At 44.9% G+C, this 21,689-nt stretch overlaps 1 protein-coding gene across 1 annotated transcript; it reads left to right on the top strand.

Moving 5' to 3' along the window:
* The first annotated feature begins 1,219 nt into the window (after nt 1-1,219).
* Nucleotides 1,220-8,986, top strand: LOC119329945 (deSI-like protein At4g17486). Its single transcript, XM_037603047.1, has 4 exons — nt 1,220-1,685; nt 3,675-3,962; nt 8,372-8,455; nt 8,540-8,986. Exons 1-4 carry the CDS (start codon nt 1,268-1,270, stop codon nt 8,653-8,655), a joined length of 906 nt encoding a protein of 301 aa, XP_037458944.1. The 5' UTR covers nt 1,220-1,267; the 3' UTR covers nt 8,656-8,986.
* Nucleotides 8,987-21,689: the final 12,703 nt, after the last annotated feature.

The following is a 21,689-nucleotide window of genomic DNA, read 5'->3' as shown; positions in this document are numbered from 1 at the left end:
CTTCTAGATCGACTTCTCCGACCTGTCTTCTTCCTCTTCTTCCCAGACAGCAGCCCCGCCAGTTTCAGAGCTCCCTCTCGTCGCCACTACTCGTCGCTTTCTGACTCCGACTCGGTAATGTCCTCCTCCGACGTTTGAAGGTAGGCGTCAGCAAGCTGCTCGTCTTCAAAGTCCCAACCCGACATTTCTTGTAGCTTCAGTTTCAATTGAGCTGCCTGCTTCCGCGAACGCTTGTCCTCCCGATAGGCGGCTCGTTCCCTCCTCCTCGCGTCCCTCTCCGATCTCAATTGCTTATAGAACTGGCGCTCGTCGATGATATCCTGCGGGTAGCCTCCTCGCCACAGCACCAAGGCTTCCACGTCCTTCTCTGCGATGGCGAGGCGATGCTGCCGCCTCCGATGGACACGACGATCCTTGTCGGTGAAAAGCCGCGGGAGAGGCGCCAGATCCTGCGCCCGCTGACTCGACACATTGGGAAAATTCATATCCCAACGAGGCCTCAGAAGGCGCCACGTCGCCACGTCGTGCGCGCGGGCCGCCTCCTCTGCGGTGTCGAAGGTGCCGAGGACGAGACGTTTCTCGCGAAACCAGATCTCGGCGGAGAAGGCGCCGAAGCGGTGCTCGCGGACTCCGCAAAAATCCGAAGCGCGTAGGCGGCGGATCGACATGGTGGCGCAGAGGCGGCGAGAGTGGGCGGCCGACAAAGTGTGGAGGGAGCGCCTTCTTTGCCTTCTTTTATAGCGAGCGCCGGCCGCGGCGCGCGCGCGAACCTTTCCCGCGCGCTGGAGCGCCAAAACCAGCGCGCGCGAACCTTTCCCGCGTGCTGGAGCGTCAAAATCAAGACGACGGCACGATGTTAAACGCGTGCGGTCATAAAAATGGGTCGGCCCGTTGGGCGCACTGCCGACCCAAAACTAAAAAAGGGCGGACGGCGGACGAACGACCGACTCAAACGGATAAAAAACAAACAAAATCGTCGTCCGTTTGAATCGACTCGTTGGAGTTGCTCTAAGTAATCAATCAACATACATATGCTCAATCAGACCCGATTGAACGAGTATGCAGATGGGAAAAAACTATAGTACTGTGCAGGTAACCAGACGCATCCGTAGTGACCGCGGTCCGAAATATCTTCTCAGATTCCTCAATGCGGCCCCACGCATCAGTTGGATCTTCACTCCGTCCCAGGCATGCCTCCGTCCCACCCCTCCCGTGGCGGATCCTGTCTTGTCCCAACAACTGACAGGCCACCTTCCACCTTAGCACTATGACACGCGGACCCATGCCATCGCAGACCCACCTGACTGTGACTCCACCACCGGGACGCAAGGAAATTGTTTCCGGACCCGACTCCGACTCGCTCGCTCGTCGTCGACTCGTCGTCTTCCCTTTCCGTCCCTCACCCCAAGCTCCGTCGCAGTTCCGCATCGCCTCCCTCGCCCCAGATCAAAACCCTAACCCTAGGAGCACTTACGGCCTCGCCGTCGACTGGCGCGCGTCCCCGGCGACCCTGCTCGGGATCTCCTTGGAGAGGGGAGGAAGGGGGGAGGCGATGGGCGGCGCGATCTCCGTCGGCGCAGCGGCGACGGGGGAGTACCCGGTGGTTCTCAACGTGTACGACCTCACGCCTCTAAACAACTACGTCCACTGGTGCGGCCTCGGCATCTTCCACTCCGCCGTCGAAGGTGAGCGCGGCAGCTCGACCGGGTCCCGGCGGATTCTGTGAAATTTGGGTTTACGGAATTGATTTAGTTGGGGCAGGGAGTATGGGACCCGCCTTTTCGTTTTCTCGGGTTGATATTTTGATACGATATTTTTTGAGTTCGTTCTTTGATTTTATAGAAAGGTGAGTCCGCTTTGGGAGCTGTTGTTAGTTTTGCTAGCTATTAGATCTTGATTTCCTTTTAAATAATTATACGAATTGACAATGGCAGGGAATTTAGGGGTGCTGAGATTTGTCTTACACATAGTTGAAGAACCAGATTCAGATTACTGCCATGGAAAAGCCCAACGTCTTCTTGTAGGGCCTATGTAGTTATTCATTTTGAATATCCTGATGTGTAATAGTACTTGGTTGTGCAACTTCCCACTTAGGAATTAGGATAATATTCAAGATTGAGATAGGACAAAACGGCATGGTAATCGTTGCTTTGAAGTAGAAAATATCACCTGGCATCTTTTCGACCATCTTCTGTTCATTTAATTCAGCTGGGGAATAATCTGTTTTGTTACACATTTACTATGATTTTTAGTACGATCAGTCCTTTTAGGATATCTATTCATAACATAAAAAGGTGTGTCTTTGGTGGCTGCATGCTAGTACGCTAATAGTGTCTACTTAGGCTTGGGGTTCTATGGGACCTCCGTAGTGTTGTTGACTCAATATATAGGTTTTTAATGTGTTGGAGTCCTCTCTTGAAATTGTCTTTCTTAAGTTATGAGAAATTAAATGGAAACCATAGGAGCACTAATTTGCACACATTGCATTTTGAGTCTTGAAAACCTTCCTCACCATTTTCCTTTTACATTAGTAAATTCTCTTAAACCATGCCTTGTAGTTATTGTTTCCATTGTTGCTGAAACTTTTCAATCGACAACTTTATTGTAGTCTTTTATACCTGACCCTGGTTTGTGTCCGATGCCTTATTTCAGAATTATTGGGCTAACCCCAGGTGGTATATTTTCCTTCAGAAAGAGCATTTTTTGACATATTTAGACTACTACATTCTCTAGTTATTATTACTATGAAGAAAACAGTTGAAATTTACTGTATGACCTGTATATGTACTTATTGCTGGCACTGTCATTTCTATGTTAGTTAATTGTTCTGGTAAGTTTCTCGATTGTCCTCAAAAGGTTTGGTTTTTGCTAAACCCGAGTTCTTAAAAGGATACCAGTTGATTATTCATATATTTTATCGTTTTATCACCTTTGTTAGTGAATACTACCTCTAGCCAGTTTGTATATTGCTTGATAATTTGTTTATTCAAATACTTGTTGTTTTCTATCTCTAGGCAATTTCTTCGTAAATAGTGCTAGATGTGTAACTCATATGTTGATCTCATCATTCTCCTGTATATCAAAGTCAGAGCTGCTTGTATATTTAATTTAGGCAGTAATGTTGATCTATTAGGAAGTAAAATGCATAGTAATATGACTTTAATCTCACAAAAGCCAAATTGCTTTGAACATCCTTCTATGATGATGAGTTTTTGGTGTAGAAGGCAATTCATTTTGTCATAAGGTGTGTTGGTTTATGCCGCAAACTTATCCTATAAAATATTGGTCATGCCAAATGGTATTGTTTGCCTGCTTGGTTTGTTGCCAAGATTTTGGTTATCTATGGGTCCTTCAATGCTTCCTTCACAAATTGTTCCCAAAATGTTGGCCAACAGGTTGGAGAGTTCCTTCACCAAATTGTTGGCAATCAATTTTTGGCAGAGCACACATGGATATAAACCAAATGTACCTTGCAACCCAGCTTTGCGTATGACATTTGTTGGTACTCATGGATGATCACAAATTCAAAGAACAAAAGCTGGACCCACTCTTGTAGAAAAAGCATAGTTCTAGTATCGTATGTGAAATTATTTCCTTGTTAATTAGTATGCAAATAATGATTTCCATCCAACTCTACAGAATGTTTACGATTAATCTTATTCTGCCTGGAACAGTCCATGGATCGGAGTACAGTTTTGGAGCTCATGACCTTCCAACAAGTGGTGTTTTTGAGGTTGAACCAAAGAGCTGTCCAGGCTTCTTGTACAGATCTTCAATTTTCATAGGCCTTACAAGTCTACATCCCTTGGAATTTCGAGATTTCATTCAGAGAATGGCCTCGGAGTATCATGGGGATACATACCACCTCATTTCTAAGAATTGTAACCACTTCACGGATGATCTCAGCACCAGATTGACAGGAAAGCCAATTCCTGGTTGGGTTAACAGACTTGCTAAGCTAGGTAATAAGTCTGTACTCCTTATACATTTATTTGTTGCAACTTTCTAATGATTTTTTTGCTGGTAAGGAGTATATTAGCAGTATGCCGAAATTGTGTATGTCATGTCCTTATCACCACTTGCTCCTAGCAGATCTTGAGTTTTAGGTAAGTTAGGAATGTAGGGAAATGAATACCATGGGCAAGAGAGGGCCGGTTTCATATAAGGGTGTAAGGAAACAGCTGGAGTAGTATGCGATATCTTGCAAGGATGGGGGGAATTGCAGGCGCGGGGAGAGTCGATATCTTGCAAGGATGGAGAAAATTTTGCAGGGATGAGGAGAGTAAGCGTGGCGCTGTCTCAGTGCTCACTGCTCAGGTCTAGGAGGAATATAGATTATGCATACAAAAGGGAGATGGCCGCATGCTACTTTGATTAAGTTTAGCAGCAGTAGGTCCGTCCGTTAGCGCTTTTATAGTTGAGTTAGTTGCCTTATCATCTAAGAGATACTTTACTAAGTACAAGTGATTTAAGTTATATTTTATCTTTTCTTTAGTTGGCTTAGTGCTAGAAGCGCCTTTTCAATAAGGTTGCATTCTCTTCCTTTTGACTTAAGCAAAGAATGAGTAAAGTTGTGTAAGTCCCTCGTTTTCTCAGCCAAGTTGATTCCCTTCCTCTAGAAACAATGCTCTTAGTACCAATTCTATGTAAGGTGTTTATCCTATTGTGAACTAAGGTTCATAACAATTGGTACCTGAGGCAGTTACCATGGCTCCAGATTCCGGGTAAACCATCGTTGAAGTCATAGCTGCACATGAACTATGATTAGCATCAGGCCCTGATTGGAAGCCTTGTAAATTTGTACGCCCGGAAATATCATACAGGTGTATTTTACTGTCCCACCCAAGAAACCAATATATTACAGACGGTTGGAAATCAGCGTTTGGATACAGGTCTGACGGAGGAGCTCCTCGAGCAGGCCATTCATCACCACTGTCATAGCCACAACTCTCGGCTTAGATCCCCGTTGCTGCCGCCCTAGTAGCACGCCGTTGCACACCTCCGCCTCTAGCATGCTGCACGCATCCGCATCCCCCATGCTCCTTCCTCTCTAATTTCTTCTCCTCCCCCCACCGCCACATACCTCCTCGAGCTGATCTTATGATGGATGTGGGCTGGTCTAGTGCAAGCACATGGCCTCTTGCCGGATGCCCACGTGGAGTTCGTTGGCCTTGCTGCCCTGTCGCCGCCTCCATCGAGTCAGGTTGGGAGCAGGTCCATTGCAAGCGCCGTGCAACTCATCCGCCTTGCTTCGGCCGGCGGGAGCTCCAGCCGAGCACCACCAAGCAGCATGGCGATGCCCGCAACGAGGACCCATGAGAGCCAAACGCCATGCCGATCCCGTGGTCGTGTGGTTGATACTTCATTGTGTCTCGTGTGGCTCTAGCGTTCGTTCGGCGGCTCGACAGATAGAGACTTAGAGAGAGGAACACCTGGGAGAAAGGAATACAGTGGAAGAAAACGACGGGTAAACCAGTGTTTCCAACCGGTGTAATACAGGCCAAAAAAGATCAACCAATCGCCCAACCGAAGGCCACCTATTTTTTCTATAGGTGTATATTTTACGGGGGATTTTGGGGCTGGAAAACAACGATCCGATCACGGCCTCATGGAAGATGGGGTAGTGTTATGGTGCAAGATGGAGGCAGTGTGCCAAATAGCGTTAGCTTTTAAAGATAATTGGCGCTAGAGAAAGCATAGCTGGTTGTCCAGAGGTGGCTCGGCTTAGGATGGATACACATCAACTCGTTTTCTTTCCTTGATTCTGAAGGATGTGCCTCCGAGAACGATATTGGATAGCTGAGCTAAACTACTTAAGAAATAACAAAATAAACTCTCTCTCTCTCTCTCTCTCTCTCATAGCGAGATGGATAACTTGGCTACTCCTAAGAAACTAATCGCAACTACCCTAATTGTCTGTGTGTTGCAATGGGTGCACATATATTCTAGTGATTCAACACCAATCGCGAGTGCCTCAACAGAGACGTCGCTAGTGTTTTGTTTCCTATGGCATGTCCCACATCGACGTCGTCGGGTTGGATCGTGTGGCATAACGTGAAGATAATGGCAAGGGAATGAGAGATTTTAGGAGGAAGCCACCAAAATGATACTTCCCATAAATCAAGGCAATTACTTGAGGTATTTAACTGCACTATGCTTGTTGTAGTCTAAAGTGGAAAAGAACGATACTCTCCATAATTAACGTGATCCCGCCCATCCATTGCTCAATGATACTTTCCATAAATTAATGCTTGTTTTTTGTTTCGAGGACATGAGTAGGACAAGGAAAGGAAAGTATCAATTTGGTTTAGATTATTCCAAGTTACTATGTTGGTTTTTGTTTTGTGGGGCATCGGTTTAGATTACCAAAAAAAATCTACAGGAAACCAAGCGGGGTGTGGGCGTGAATAGGAAAAAACCAACATAGGGGGGCGGTGGGAGGAGCTGAGGAGAACGTACCAACTCCCCTTTAATAGTAGAGATTCGAAGATGGTATCCTCTATTTGGATAACTGCAGGCATATGGGGACCTGCATAACATCTCACCCTCCTCGATATGCAGCTCCTCCTCGAGCTGCGGTGTGTTGGCCAGGGTCGACTCTTTGTTAGAGTCCCGTGGTATTGACCACTCTGCTGCTGGAATCAGTGCCACTGCATGATTGATCTCTTTCAGCTGATTCTTCCGAAACATGTTTCGAAGACAATGTCTTGGTAGCTTCTCGTACACTTGTGCTATCATAGTTATCCTTGCCTCACATGGAAATAGAAGTCCATACACACATGTATAGTGGTCAATGCCATGTATGCACATATTCTTGTGTATCAAGTGCCTAATCAAACCAAACACTTAAACAAACCAACTCAGGTTTTGTTCCCAGCCCACCTGGCCTAGTTGCATGTGAAGGCCCAAGTAGGGCTTGACTGTGTCCTGCCTGGGAGCACCTGGTTTTCTCACTGCCTCCTTTGGTTCAGCCACCGCAAACCATGTTGCACCTGGACTGCTCCGCCTCGTGCGGAGGGCCAGGACATTAAGACACCAACCAAGCCCTCTCCATGGCTAAGTCGCACCACCGTGCTGTTGTCTTTCCGCAGTGCCACAAGGAGCATCACACCTCCCAGTTGAACTGTGTGGCCGTTGTGCAACACAGCACCAGCCCTCGGTGAGAATGGCAAGTTGGCAACTGCCATGTCTGGGTACCTTGTGGCTGTAGCTTGCGCTGCCAGTTTGCCCAGCTGTGCTGCTGTAGCTGGACTTAGCATCGGTCGCCGCTTGCTGTAGCCTAACTGCCCCAACTACCGCTGCAGGAGACGATGTAGTTGCTCGTGTGGTGACTGGGGGCACTGGGGCAACCCCATCTTCGAAGATGCAGCCATCAGAACTATCACCGATGCAATAATCTGCATTTCCGCATTTGTACATGGCTGCTCCATGACTGGCGTGTTTACCACCATTAACGTCATTGCGAACTATCCGCCTCTTCTACTGTGTATTGTTGATGCCACCCACGTCACACTTGGAGAAGGCACCGGTAGCGCTCTTATGAGATGTGATGCCTTCGCCGCCAGGGCATATGCTGCTGTGCTGTGGTCCACCATCATTGTTGACTGCACAGGCTTGCCTCTGAGAGGGTTCTCACGTTAGTGTTGCATTAATCTCTTTCAATGCTGTTGATCTTGTTGAAAAGTGGCGCAGTAGGATTGCAAACACCTCTGCTAACTGTTGGACCATTTCAGGCTAGGCTAAACTACTCTTAGAAATGCTTAAAATAATCTCTTCATTTGTTGCTTGATTGATACGCGGTACATGCTCCCCCTTGTATAGGGAGATGGATAACTTGGTTCCGAAGAAACTAATCATAACTTCACTAACAAATGGGATCCTATCCCTTATTTGAAGATATTTTCCTCTGATTTGATAACTAGGGAGATAACACCCTCTCTTCTAACAAATTCTGGAGATAAATGGAACTTAACCAAGTGAAAATAGGATGCAATATAATCAAACCACTATTGTAACTAAATAACTCATCTCTTAAGTGATGGAAGTACAGTTGTCACTATAATACCTTGTGTTACCATTCCGGCACCGCACGACATATGGTGACATCAGTAGGCATAGATCTTGAATTGACTATGGTGCTGCTACCCGTAAGCTCTAATTAATCATGCCAATATCGTTCATGATGAGGAATACCTACAAGTGGAACTGGCAAATGAAACACAAAGTCATCACTATCCAGAGGTTTCTATGCCTTATGGCAAAACATATTCATCATTTGTTCTGTTTCAAAGTGTATTAGTACATCTTAAAATAAAATTGATTATTTTTCATTCTTAGTATATCATGAAAGATAATATCAAATTACTTTCAGGTGCGTTTTGCAACTGCCTTCTACCAGAAAGTATGCGGTTGGAGTCAACTGAGACAAAGAACCTCACGGACTACCATTTCTCTGGTAGATATCCATGTTCCTTTAAATTGATCGTACTATTCCAATGGGTACTCATATTTATTTTTATCTATCAATGCCTTTGACTAGATGATTCCAACTTAACCATCAATGACAACTTTGACGATGACGACATTGAAGACAAACACTTGCTTTCAGAATCTTCTGTCAGTGAAAATGCAATTGTAAAGGAAGTCCACAGGTGAAAGTTGCCGAAGCCATGCAGAATAGTTCAGTGTGCAGTTTATCATTCATTTTGTACATTGTAATTTCTGTATTCCGAAATGTAACATGCCCATTCTATTGTATTTAAGTATTGTACATACATTCAATGGCGGGTTCAGTGTGATGGTTTCTTCTCTTCATTCCTCGTACAATACCGTAATACCATACTGCCCTCCCTAGCTATACTGAGATTCAGAGCCAGTGTGTAATCTTATTTCATTTTCGTTTGTACAAATGCAAGTCAAGCAAGGAGGCATGGTTCCTGAAAACTGCTATGTTACTATCAACGATCAACGTGGTTCTTTTTTCCTCCTTTTCTGGGTCCTGGTATGTTAAGTTTTCACATTGACTTGTCTTTAGTTGTTTCTTGTCGGAAGTAGTTGAGCTGCTACATATGGTTGGCCAAATTGCACCTATGTTTCTAACAGGATGCTCACAGGAGGGTGAATCTGCGCACCTAGAACACGACATTTCTCCATTCCAGCCCAATCACCGTAATGCGTGTTGTATTATTACTGTCTGGAGTTCTGGACCTAAGAACTGTCCATTTTGGTTTATGCAAAAAATCCTCTGGTGAAGGGTTTAAAAATATACAACCATGAACATGCACGGATTGTCAAACGCCAACCTTACTTAGCTGAAATCTCAAACGTTGCTTGGTAGATACGTACTTTAGTCACAGACGTGTCTCCTGCCTGAAGACTTCAATACAGCCTTTTACAAAGATATTCTGCTAAGAAACACAACAAAGTGGCACCTAGCTGGTTAAATTCTAATAGCATATGAACATACTTAGAGCAAATATAACCGCAGCAGCGCACAATAGGCGATGGCTTTCTAATTTGGAGACTAAAAAAATCTACATTTTTTTAACACAAAACAATCGCAGATGCCTACATACTCACTTTTATGAACGCACGCACACCCTACCTCTATGAGCACCTCTGAGTTACCGAGTCGACAGGAATTTCTCCTTCCGTTGAACGAACATCGCCGGAAAAACTGAAATAATTTCAGGAAAATGCGAGCACCAGTGTCAAGTCTAGGACTTGAATCCTGATGGGTTGATTTCACTACAAGGAACCTAACCATCTGAGCTATGCTCGATTCGCAAGTCTACATGTTGATATATTGAAAGAGAAACGTCAGCAAAACCATGAAGCAAATACAATACAATAGGAACAAAGTTTAAAAACGTTTTATTGTATACTGTAAAACAACAACAGTTGTTCAATTTTTGAAAAGTGGAAGACCCAAGTCTCTGCATCGGTTAATACATGCAACTACCTTTATTACTTTCCCGCAAAAAAAACCTACCTTTATTACTACTAGGTTTTCAACCTTCATCAGAAAGAGCCAAAACGTCGCAGAGCTCAGCCACATGAAAAAAGAACTACATGTCTGATTCATGCAGTCATTTCATATTTGCGCAAACTAATAATGATCTTGCGCATATAATGAGATAAACTTATGTAGGTAATGGGCCATACACCATATTCACCTTTTTTTTGAAAGATCCAGCAAATTGCTGGCTTCAATTAGATTAAACAGAAAGCAGCGGAAGAACAACATGGGGAGGATTCGAAGATCAAAGATCAAAGATCAAAGAAAAGCAGCAACCCTATTGGCCACCGAACAACACTACACTTACACGGCGGAACGCCATCCACCACAGCAAGACAACGCAGCTCCGACTCCGGCGGAAAACTACAGAGAGCAAAGCAATGTTGGTATCATGGAAGATCAGCGAACGGACCACTTGTCGCTCGTCATCGTACACCACTGGTGCCCCGCACCGCAGCTTCGACTTCACAGCAATAAACAGCCGAGGTAGTCTCACTGACACGTCGGAGAAGAGCCGACTACCACGACCAATGCCACGCCTCCGACAATGCTCACCACCGTTATCGTTGCCACAGAAGCCAAACCGCCCCATTGCGGGACGGACACGACCGAGCAGCACAAACAACCTCCCCCACCTATCACTGGTCCCTTTGGCCGGTAAGGAGCTCCTAGAACGATGCCCCAAGTGGTGCAACGCACGTCGCCATCATCGTCCGATCCTAGGGGATCAAGGGTTTCCCCCGAGTATCCTTGCGTAGTGGAGTGAGCAGGAACGCCTCAGTGACGCCTTCAAGAAGGAAGCGGCGCCCACAGGCGTCGCCGTAGCCTGCCCCAGCCTAAGAACCGGCAGCAAAGTCTTCACCCGGCGCTGCACCTCCGACGACCAAACCCGAGCCAGACCACCACCGCAGTCACACGGTCGGCGGCCGGCGGCCCCACGCGCCCAACGTCCGCTGCAACCACCTTCAGAACTGGACGTCGAGGCCCAGGTCTTCATTGCTACTGCCGGTCCACGCCGGATAGAGCCGCCGGCCCCATGCGCCCGATGGTCGTCACGGCCTCCTCACAGAACAGGATGCCGGGGCCCGATTTGCTTCGCACTGCCCCTGAAGCCCAACTAGCCGCCGACAGCCGGTGCACAGAGCCATCTACAGCTCACGCATCGCCGAGAAGCTGGCTCCCACCTGACCCATCTCCTCTGACGCAGCACCGAGCAAGAGCCCGTCCGACGGCGGCCTCTTCAGATCCAGCTGTTGGGGAACGTAGTAATTTCAAAAAAAATTCCTACGCACACGCAAGATCATGGTGATGCATAGCAATGAGAGGGGAGAGTGTTGTCCACGTACCCTCGTAGACCGAAAGCGAAAGCGTTAGCACAACGCGGTTGATGTAGTCGTACGTCTTCACGGCCCGACCGATCAAGCACCGAAACTACGACACCTCCGAGTTTTAGCACATGTTCAGCTCGGTAACGATCCCTGGACTCCGATCCAGCAGAATGTCAGGGAAGAGTTCCGTCAGCACGACGGCGTGGTGACGATCTTGATGTTCTACTGTCGCAGGGCTTCGCCTAAGCACCACTACAATATTATCGAGGGTATAAATCATTGGGTATATTATTCAAATCTTTAATAGCCAACATGGCTGGATTTTTATTATGGTTATCAATAACCCGTATTATGATTAAGGTTTTCAAAGTCGCTTTAGCGCAATGGCTATCATATTATCAACGGATATGATTGAAGGAATAGTCCTGAGTTGCTGCAGGCTTACGACCCGACACTTGGAGGCTACCAATTGCTCTTGTCAACAATTCAAGGTACACAAATTTTTATTTATCATTGAAGGGTCTACTGCTCAGTTGGTAAAGCACAAGGCTCTTAACCTTGTGGACATGGATTCAAGCCCCATGATGGGGGTTATATCATATGATGTTATTTTCATTAAAGATATATCAAAGTCCCAGCTCAATATTATCTTACTGAGCCGGCCCTTGGGGGCTACACGTTGCTGTTCAAAGTTTACATGATTATATTTACAAAGTCCCTGCTCATTATTGCATAATGACCCGGCCCTTGGGGGCTACACTGGTTGAAGTTTTTATGAGCATAAGGCAATTTCAAGTCCTAGGTTGCTGCAAGCATGACAACCCGTCACTTGGGGGCTACATATATGGAATACTCAGTTCTGACTGGTGGTTGGGATGAACAAACCGGATTTCTTCAAGCTTGTGATATTCATATTGAAGCAAGTCTTAAGCTGTTGCTATGCTACCTTCTTAAGACATGGGGGCTACAAGTGATAGGCATATAAGAGATATATTTTCAAGCTTGATGTTAACTACAATTATGACCCGGTGCCATCAATATTTGTAAACCAGAAATGATAAACTGGCAAGTTCAAGTCTTAAACCGGCAAAGTTCTACATTCTTAAACCGGCTGCAGATCAGATGAGTATTTCAAAGGCCAATATTTTTGTTAAGCATTGGGAGCTGAAGTCAAAGGAGTTATTCTTCACAATATTTATCCATGACAAACCAATGTCAGCAAATTGATTATGAAGCTGGTCTACTGACTCGGATTTTCTAGAAGGAAATGACAAGGATTTAAAGATGCTCAGGATCAGTTTAACATGGATAAATCCAAATTAAACTGGGGGCTAATGTCGGGGATATACCCCACGCTATGACCCGACTGGAATGTTAAACCGACTGGAACAATGTTAAACCGGCGGATGGTAAACCGGCGGAGAGTTAAGACAGAGAGTCAAGACAGATGACTAAGACAGACGATAAACCGACTGGTGTTAAACCGGCAGACCAATGTTAAACCGGCAGACAATGTTAAACCGGCAGACAATGTTAAACCGGCAGAACAATGTTAAACCGGCAGACCAATGTTAAATCGACAGACGTTAAGAAGCCCAGGAAGGGAAGTCAAAATAGTTTAAGTTAAAGTCTGAGTTGGACTCCACATGTAACCCGCCCCTTCAACATATATAAGGAGGGGTAGGGCTCCCCAAAAGGGGACAAATTCCACAAGTTGGACAAGTTAGGTTTAGACAATAGCTCTCGAGATAGAGCACTCTTGTAACCGTGGTCATCATCATCAATATCAATGAAGCGGGATGTAGGCTTTTACCTCCACCTTGAGGGGCCGAACCTGGGTAAAACATCGTGTCTCTCGTCCCGCTCAACCCCTCTCAAGCTACCACATAGATGCGTTGGTCTCGCGACTAAGTCCTGACATTAAGGACATCTGCCGTGACAATTCCACGACAACTATGATGGAGGGGGGCACCGCACACGGCTAAGAGATCAATGATCAACTGTTGTCTGGGGTGCCCCCTGCCCCTGTATATAAAGGAACAAGGGGGGAGGTGGCCGGCCTAGGAGGAGGGCGCGCCAAGGGGGGAGTCCTACTCCCACCGGGAGTAGGACTCCTCCTTCCCTTGTTGGAGTAGGAGAGAAGGAAAGAGGGGAGAGGAACAAGGAAAAGGGGGCTGCACCCCTTGTCCAATTCGGACAGAGGGGGGGCGCGCGCCTCCTTCCTTTTAGCCTCTCTCCTCTATTCCCGTATGGCCCAATAAGGCCCATATACTCCCCGGCGAATTCCCGTAACTCTCCGGTACTCCGAAAAATACCTGAATCACTCGGAACCTTTCCAATGTCCGAATATAGTCGTCCAATATATCGATCTTTACGTCTCGGCCATTTCGAGACTCCTCGTCATGTCCCCGATCTCATCCGGGACTCCGAACTCCTGCGGTACATCAAAACTCATAAACTCATAATATAACAGTCATCGAAACCTTAAGCGTGCGGACCCTACGGGTTCGAGAACAATGTAGACATGACTGAGACACGTCTCCGGTCAATAACCAATAGCGGAACCTGGATGCTCATATTGGCTCCCACATATTCTACGAAGATCTTTATCGGTCAAACCGCATAACAACATACGTTGTTCCCTTTGTCATCGGTATGTTACTTGCCCGAGATTCGATCGTCGGTATCTCAATACCTAGTTCAATCTCGTTACCGGCAAGTCTCTTTACTCGTTCCGTAATACATCATCCCGCAACTAACTTATTAGTTGAAATGTTTGCAAGGCTTTAAGTGATGTGCATTACCGAGAGAGCCCAGAGATACCTCTCCGACAATCGGAGTGACAAATCCTAATATCGAAATATGCCAACCCAACAAGTACCTTTGGAGACACCTGTAGAGCACCTTTATAATCACCGGTTACGTTGTGACCTTTGGTAGCACACAAAGTGTTCCTCCGGTAAATGGGAGTTGCATAATCTCATAGTCATAGGAACATGTATAAGTCATGAAGAAAGCAATAGCAGCAAACTAAACGATCAAGTGCTATGCTAACGGAATGGGTCAAGTCAATCACATCATTCTCTAATGATGTGACCCCGTTAATCAAATGACAACTCATGTCTATGGCTAGAAAACTTAACCATCTTTGATTCAACGAGCTAGTCAAGTAGAGGCATACTAGTGACACTCTGTTTGTCTATGTATTCACACATGTATTATGTTTCCGGTTAATACAATTCTAGCATGAATAATAAACATTTACCATGAAATAAGAAAATAAATAATAACTTTATTATTGCCTCTAGGGCATATTTCCTTCAGTCTCCCACTTGCACTAGAGTCAATAATCTAGTTCACATCGCCACGTGATTTAATATCAATAGTTCACATCACCATGTGATTAACACCCATAGTTCACATCATCATGTGACCAACACCCAAAGGGTTTACTAGATTCAATAATCTAATTCACATCGCTATGTGATTAACGCCCAAAGAGTACTAAGGTGTGATCATGTTTTGCTTGTGAGAGAAGTTTAGTCCACGGCTCTGCCACATTCAGATCCGTAAGTATTTTGCAAATTTCTATGTCAACAATGCTCTGCACTAAGCTACTCTAGCTAATTGCTCCCACTTTCAATATGTATCCAGATTGAGACTTTGAGTCATATGGATCAGTGTCAAAACTTGCATCGACGTAACCCTTTACGACGAACCTTTTGTCACCTCCATAATCGAGAAACATATCCTTATTCCGCTAAGGATAATTTTGACCGCTTTCCAGTGATCTACTCCTAGATCACTATTGTACTCCCTTGCCAAACTTATGGTGAGGTACACAATAGATCTGGTACACAGCATGACATACTTTATAGAACCTATGGCCAAGGCATAGGGAATGATTTTCATTCTCTTTCTATCTTCTGCCGCGGTCGGGCTTTGAGTCTTACTCAGTTTCACACCTTGTAACACAGGCAAGAACTCTTTCTTTGACTGTTCCATTTTGAACTACTTCAAAATCTTGTCAAGGTATGTACTCATTGAAAAACTTATTAAGCGTCTTGATCTATCTCTTGATGCTCAATATGTAAGCAACTTCACCAAGGTTTTTCTTTGAAAAAACTCCTTTCAAATACTCCTTTATGCTTTACAGAATAATTCTACATTATCTCCGATCAACAATATGTCATTCACATATACTTATCAGAAATGTTGTAGTGCTCTCACTCACTTTCTTGCAAATACAGGCTTCACCGCAAGTCTGTATAAAACTATATGATTTGATCAACTTATCAAAGCGTATATTCCAACTCCGAGATGCTTGCACCAGTCCATAGATGGATTGCTGGAGCTTGCATATTTTGTTATTACCTTTAGGATTGACAAAACCTTCTAGTTGCATCATATACAACTCTTCTTTAATAAATCCATTAAGGAATGCAGTTTTGTTTATCCATTTGCCAGATTTCATAAAATGCGGCAATTGCTAACATGATTCGGACAGACTTAAGCATAGATACGAGTGAGAAACTCTCATCGTAGTCAACACCTTGAACTTGTCGAAAACCTTTTTGCGACAATTCTAGCTTTGTAGATAGTAACACTACTATCAGCGTCCATCTTCCTCTTGAAGATCCATTTAATCTCATTGGCTCGCCGATCAATGGGCAAGTCAATCAAAGTCCATACTTTGTTCTCATACATGGATCTCATCTCAGATTTCATGGCCTCAAGCCATTTCGCGGAATCCGGGCTCATCATCGCTTCCTCATAGTTCATAGGCTCGTCATGGTCAAATAACATGACCTCCAGAACATGATTACTGTACCACTCTGGTGCGGATCACACTCTGGTTTACCTACGAGGTTCGGTAGTAACTTGATCTGAAGTTACATGATCATCATCATTAGCTTCCTCACTAATTGGTGTAGTAGTCATAGGAACAGATTTCTATGATGAACTACTTTCCAATAAGGGAGCAGGTACAATTACCTCATCAAGTTCTATTTTCCTTCCACTCACTTCTTTCAGAGAAACTCCTTCTCTAGAAAGGATTCATTCTCAGCAATGAATATCTTGCCTTCGGACCTGTGATAGAAGGTGTACCCAACATATTCTTTTGGGTATCCTATGAAGATGCACTTCTCCGATTTGGGTTTGAGCTTATCAGGTTGAAACTTTTTCACATAAGCATTGGAACCTCAAACTTTAAGAAACGACAGCTTAGGTTTCTTGCCAAACCATAGTTCATACGGTGTCGTCTCAACGGATTTAGATGGTGCCCTATTTAATGTGAATGTAGCTGTCTCTAATGCATAACCCCAAAACGATAGTGGTAAATCGGTAAGAGACATCATAGATCGCACCATATCTAATAAAGTACGGTTACGACGTTCGGACACACCATTACACTGTGGTGTTCCAGGTGGCGTGAGTAGTGAAACTATTTCACATTGTTTTAACTAAAGGCCTAAACTCGTAACTCAAATATTTTCCTTCTGCGATCATATCGTAGAAACTTTTATTTTTGTTATGATGATTCTCCACTTCACTCTGAAATTCTTCGAACTTTTCAAATGTTTCAGACTTGTGCTTCATTAAGTAGATATACTCATATCTGCTCAAATCATATGTGAAGATCAGAAAATAATGACACTTGCCGCGAGCCTCAATATTCATCGGACCACATACATCAATATGTATGATTTCCAACAAATCTGTTGCTTGCTCCATTGTTCCGGAGAACGGAGTCTTAGTCATCTTGCCCATGAGGCATGGTTCGCAAGCATCAACTTATTCATAATCAAGTGACTCCAAAAGCCCATCAGCATGGATTTTCTTCATGTGCTTTACACCAATATGACCTAAACGGCAGTGCCACAAATAAGTGGAACTATCATTATTAACTTTGCATCTTTTGGGTTCAATATTATGAATATGTGTATCACTACGAGATCCAACGAACCATTTTCATTGGGTGTGTAACCATATAAGGTTTTATTCATGTAAAAAAAACAACAATTTATTCTCTTACTTAAATGAATAACCGTATTGCAATAAACATGATCAAATCATATTCATGCTCAACGCAAACACCAAATAACACTTATTTAGGTTCAACACTAATCCCGAAAGTATAGGGAGTGTGCGATGATGATTATATCAATCTTGGAACCACTTCCAACACACATCGTCACTTCGCCCTGAACTAGTCTCTGTTCATTCTGCAACTCCCGTTCGAGTTACTACTCTTAGCAACTAAACCAGTTTCAAAAACCGAGGGGTTGCTACGAACACTAGTAAAATACACATCAATAATCTGTATATCAAATATACCTTTGTTCACTTTGCCATCCTTCTTATCCGCCAAATATTTGGGGCAGTTCCGCTTCCAGTGACCAGTCCCTTTGCAGTAGAAGCACTTAGTCTCAGGCTTAGGACCAGACTTGGGCTTCTTCACTTGAGCAGCAACTTGCTTGCCGTTCTTCTTGAAGTTCCCTTTCTTTCCCTTTGCCCTTGTCTTGAAACTAGTGGTCTTGTTAATCATCAACACTTGAAACTCTTTCTTGATTTCTACCTTCATCGATTTCGTCATCATGAAAAGCTCGGGAATCGTTTTCATCATCCCTTGCATACTATAGTTCATCACGAAGTTCTACTAACTTGGTGATGGTGACTAGAGAATTCTGTCAATCACTATTTTATCTGGAAGATTAACTCCCACTTGATTCAAGCGATTGTAGTACCGAGACAATCTAAACACATGCTCACTGCTTGAGCTATTCTCCTCCATCTTTTAGCTATAGAACTTGTTGGAGACTTCATATCTCTCAACTCGGGTATTTGCTTGAAATATTAACTTCAACTCCTGGAACATCCATATGATCCATGACGTTCAAAACGTCTTTGGAGTCCCGATTCTAAGCTGTTAAGCATGGTGCACGAAACTATCAAGTAGTCATCATATTGAGCTAGCCAAACGTTCATGACGTCTGCATATGCTCCTGCAATAGGCCTGTCACCTAGCGGTGCATTAAGGACATAATTCTTCTATGCAGCAATGAGGATAAACCTCAGATCACGGTTCCAATCCACATCATTGCTACAAACATTTTTCAACTTAGTTTTCTCTAGGAACATATCAAAAATAAAACAGGGGAGCTAAACGCGAGCTATTGATCTACAACATAGATATGCTAATACTACCAGGACTAAGTTCATGATAAATTTAAGTTCAATTAATCATATTACTTAAGAACTCTCACTTAGAAAGACATCCCTCTAATCTTCTAAGTGATCACATGATCCAAATCAACTAAACCATAACCGATCATCACGTAAAATGGAGTAGCTTTCAATGGCGAACATTAATATGTTGATCATATCTACTATATGATTCATGCTCGACCTTTCGGTCTCAGTGTTCCGAGGCCATATCTGCATATGCTAGGCTCGTCAAGTTTAACCTGAGTATTCTGCATGTGCAAAACTGGCTTGCACCCGTTGTAGATGGACGTAGAACTTATCACACCCGATCATCACGTGGTGTCTGGGCACGACGAACTTTGGCAACGGTGCATACTCAGGGAGAACACTTTTATCTTGAAATTTAGTGAGAGATCATCTTATAATGCTACCGTCAATCAAAGCAAGATAAGATGCATAAAAGATAAACATCACATGCAATCAATATAAGTGATATGATATGGCCATCATCATCTTGTGCTTGTGATCTCCATCTCTGAAGCACTGTCATGATCACCATCGTCACGGCGCGACACCTTGATCACCATCGTAGCATCGTTGTCGTCTCGCCAATCTTATGCTTCCACGACTATCGCTACCGCTTAGTGATAAAGTAAAGCATTACAGCACAATTGTATTGCATACAATAAAGCGACAACCATATGGCTCCTGCCAGTTGCTGATAACTCGGTTACAAAACATGATCATCTCATACAATAAAATTTAGCATCATGTCTTGACCATATCACATCACAACATGCCCTGCAAAAACAAGTTAGACGTCCTCTACTTTGTTGTTGCAAGTTTTACGTGGCTGCTACGGGCTTAAGCAAGAACCGTTCTTACCTAGGCATCAAAACCACAACGATAGTTTGTCAAGTTGGTGCTGTTTTAACCTTCGCAAGGACCGGGCGTAGCCACACTTGGTTCAACTAAAGTTGGAGAAACTGACACCCGCCAGCCACCTGTGTGCAAAGCACGTCGGTAGAACCAGTCTCGCGTAAGCGTATGCGTAATGTCGGTCCGGGCCACTTCATCCAACAATACCGCCGAATCAAAGTATGACATGCTGGTTAGCAGTATGACTTATATCACCCACAAATCACTTGTGTTCTACTCATGCACAACATCAACGCATAAAACCTAGGGTCGGATGCCACTGTTGGGGAACGTAGTAATTTCAAAAAAAAAATTCCTACGCACACGCAAGATCATGGTGATGCATAGCAACAAGAGGGGAGAGTGTTGTCCACGTACCCTCGTAGACCGAAAGCGGAAGCGTTAGCACAACGCGGTTGATGTAGTCGTACGTCTTCACGGCCCGACCGATCAAGCACCGAAACTACGACACCTCCGAGTTTTAGCACACGTTCAGCTCGATGACGATCCCCGGACTCCGATCCAGCAGAATGTCGGGGAAGAGTTCCGTCAGCACGACGGCGTGGTGACGATCTTGATGTTCTACTGTCGCAGGGGTTCGCCTAAGCACCACTACAATATTATCGAGGACTATGATGGAGGGGGGCACCGCACACGGCTAAGAGATCAATGATCAAGTGTTGCCTGGGGTGCCCCCCTGCCCCTGTATATAAAGGAGCAAGGGGGGAGGCGGCTGGCCTAGGAGGAGGGCGCGCCAAGGGGGGAGTCCTACTCCCACCGGGAGTAGGACTCCTCCTTCCCTTGTTGGAGTAGGAGAGAAGGAAAGAGGGAGAGAGGAACAAGGAAAAGGGGGCTGCACCCCTTGTCCAATTCGGACCAGAGGGGGGCGCGCGCCTCCTTCCTTTTGGCCTCTCTCCTCTATTTCCGTATGGCCTAATAAGGCCCATATACTCCCCGGCGAATTCCCGTAACTCTCCGGTACTCCGAAAAATACCCGAATCACTCGGAACCTTTCCAATGTCTGAATATAGTCGTCCAATATATCGATCTTTACGTCTCGACCATTTCGAGACTCCTCGTCATTTCCCCGATCTCATCCGGGACTCTGAACTCCTGCGGTACATCAAAACTCATAAACTCATAATATAACTGTCATCGAAACCTTAAGCGTGCGGACCCTACGGGTTCGAGAACAATGTAGACATGACCGAGACACGTCTCTGGTCAATAACCAATAGAGGAACCTGGATGCTCATATTGGCTCCCACATATTCTACGAAGATCTTTATCGGTCAAACCGCATAACAACATACGGTGTTCCCTTTGTCATCGGTATGTTACTTGCCTGAGATTCGATCGTCGGTATCTCAATACCTAGTTCAATCTCGTTACCAGCAAGTCTCTTTACTCGTTCCGTAATACATCATCCTGCAACTAACTTATTAATTTGCAATGATTGCAAGGCTTTAAGTGATGTGCATTACCGAGAGGGCCCAGAGATACCTCTCCGACAATCGGAGTGACAAATCCTAATCTCGAAATATGCCAACCCAACAAGTACCTTTGGAGACACCTGTAGAGCACCTTTATAATCACCCAGTTACGTTGTGACGTTTGATAGCACACAAAGTGTTCCTCCGATAAACAGGAGTTGCATAATCTTATAGTCATAGGAACATGTATAAGTCATGAAGAAAGCAATAGCAACAAACTAAACGATCAAGTGCTATGCTAACGGAATGGGTCAAGTCAATCACATCATTCTTTAATGATGTGACCCCGTTAATCAAATGACAACTCATGTCTATGGCTAGGAAACTTAACCATCTTTGATTCAACGAGCTAGTCAAGTAAAGGCATACTAGTGACACTCTGTTTGTCTATGTATTCACACATGTATTATGTTTCCGGTTAATACAATTCTAGCATGAATAATAAACATTTATAATGAAATAAGGAATAAATAATAACTTTATTATTGCCTCTAGGGCATATTTCCTTCACCAGCAGGGGCTCGCCCTGGTGTGGCGCGGCCGCGACCCGCACTGCCACCGCATGCCCCAGGCCGCAGCCATCCCCGCCTTGCCGCCCGCGCCGCTCAAAAGAGGAGCTCCACCGTCGCGCCCAACTCGCCAGATTCGCACACCCTCGGAGCTGCCAGATTCGCAGCCTCTCCGACACGGCCAAGCTACGCCGCCCTACGCGCGCCTCCCCGC

Source organism: Triticum dicoccoides, chromosome 7A, assembly GCF_002162155.2.
Source record: "Triticum dicoccoides isolate Atlit2015 ecotype Zavitan chromosome 7A, WEW_v2.0, whole genome shotgun sequence".
In the NCBI taxonomy this organism is placed as follows: domain Eukaryota; kingdom Viridiplantae; phylum Streptophyta; class Magnoliopsida; order Poales; family Poaceae; genus Triticum; species Triticum dicoccoides.
This window is presented reverse-complemented; position numbering and strand designations above follow the sequence as displayed.

Excerpts from the sequence above, each read along its gene's own strand:
- LOC119329945 (XM_037603047.1), top strand. The coding sequence starts at position 1,268 with ATGACACGCGGACCCATGCCATCGCAGACCCACCTGACTGTGACTCCA. Across the intron at positions 1,686-3,674 it reads CTTCCACTCCGCCGTCGAAG|TCCATGGATCGGAGTACAGT; the intron begins GTGAGCGCGGCA and ends TGCCTGGAACAG. Across the intron at positions 8,456-8,539 it reads CACGGACTACCATTTCTCTG|ATGATTCCAACTTAACCATC; the intron begins GTAGATATCCAT and ends GCCTTTGACTAG.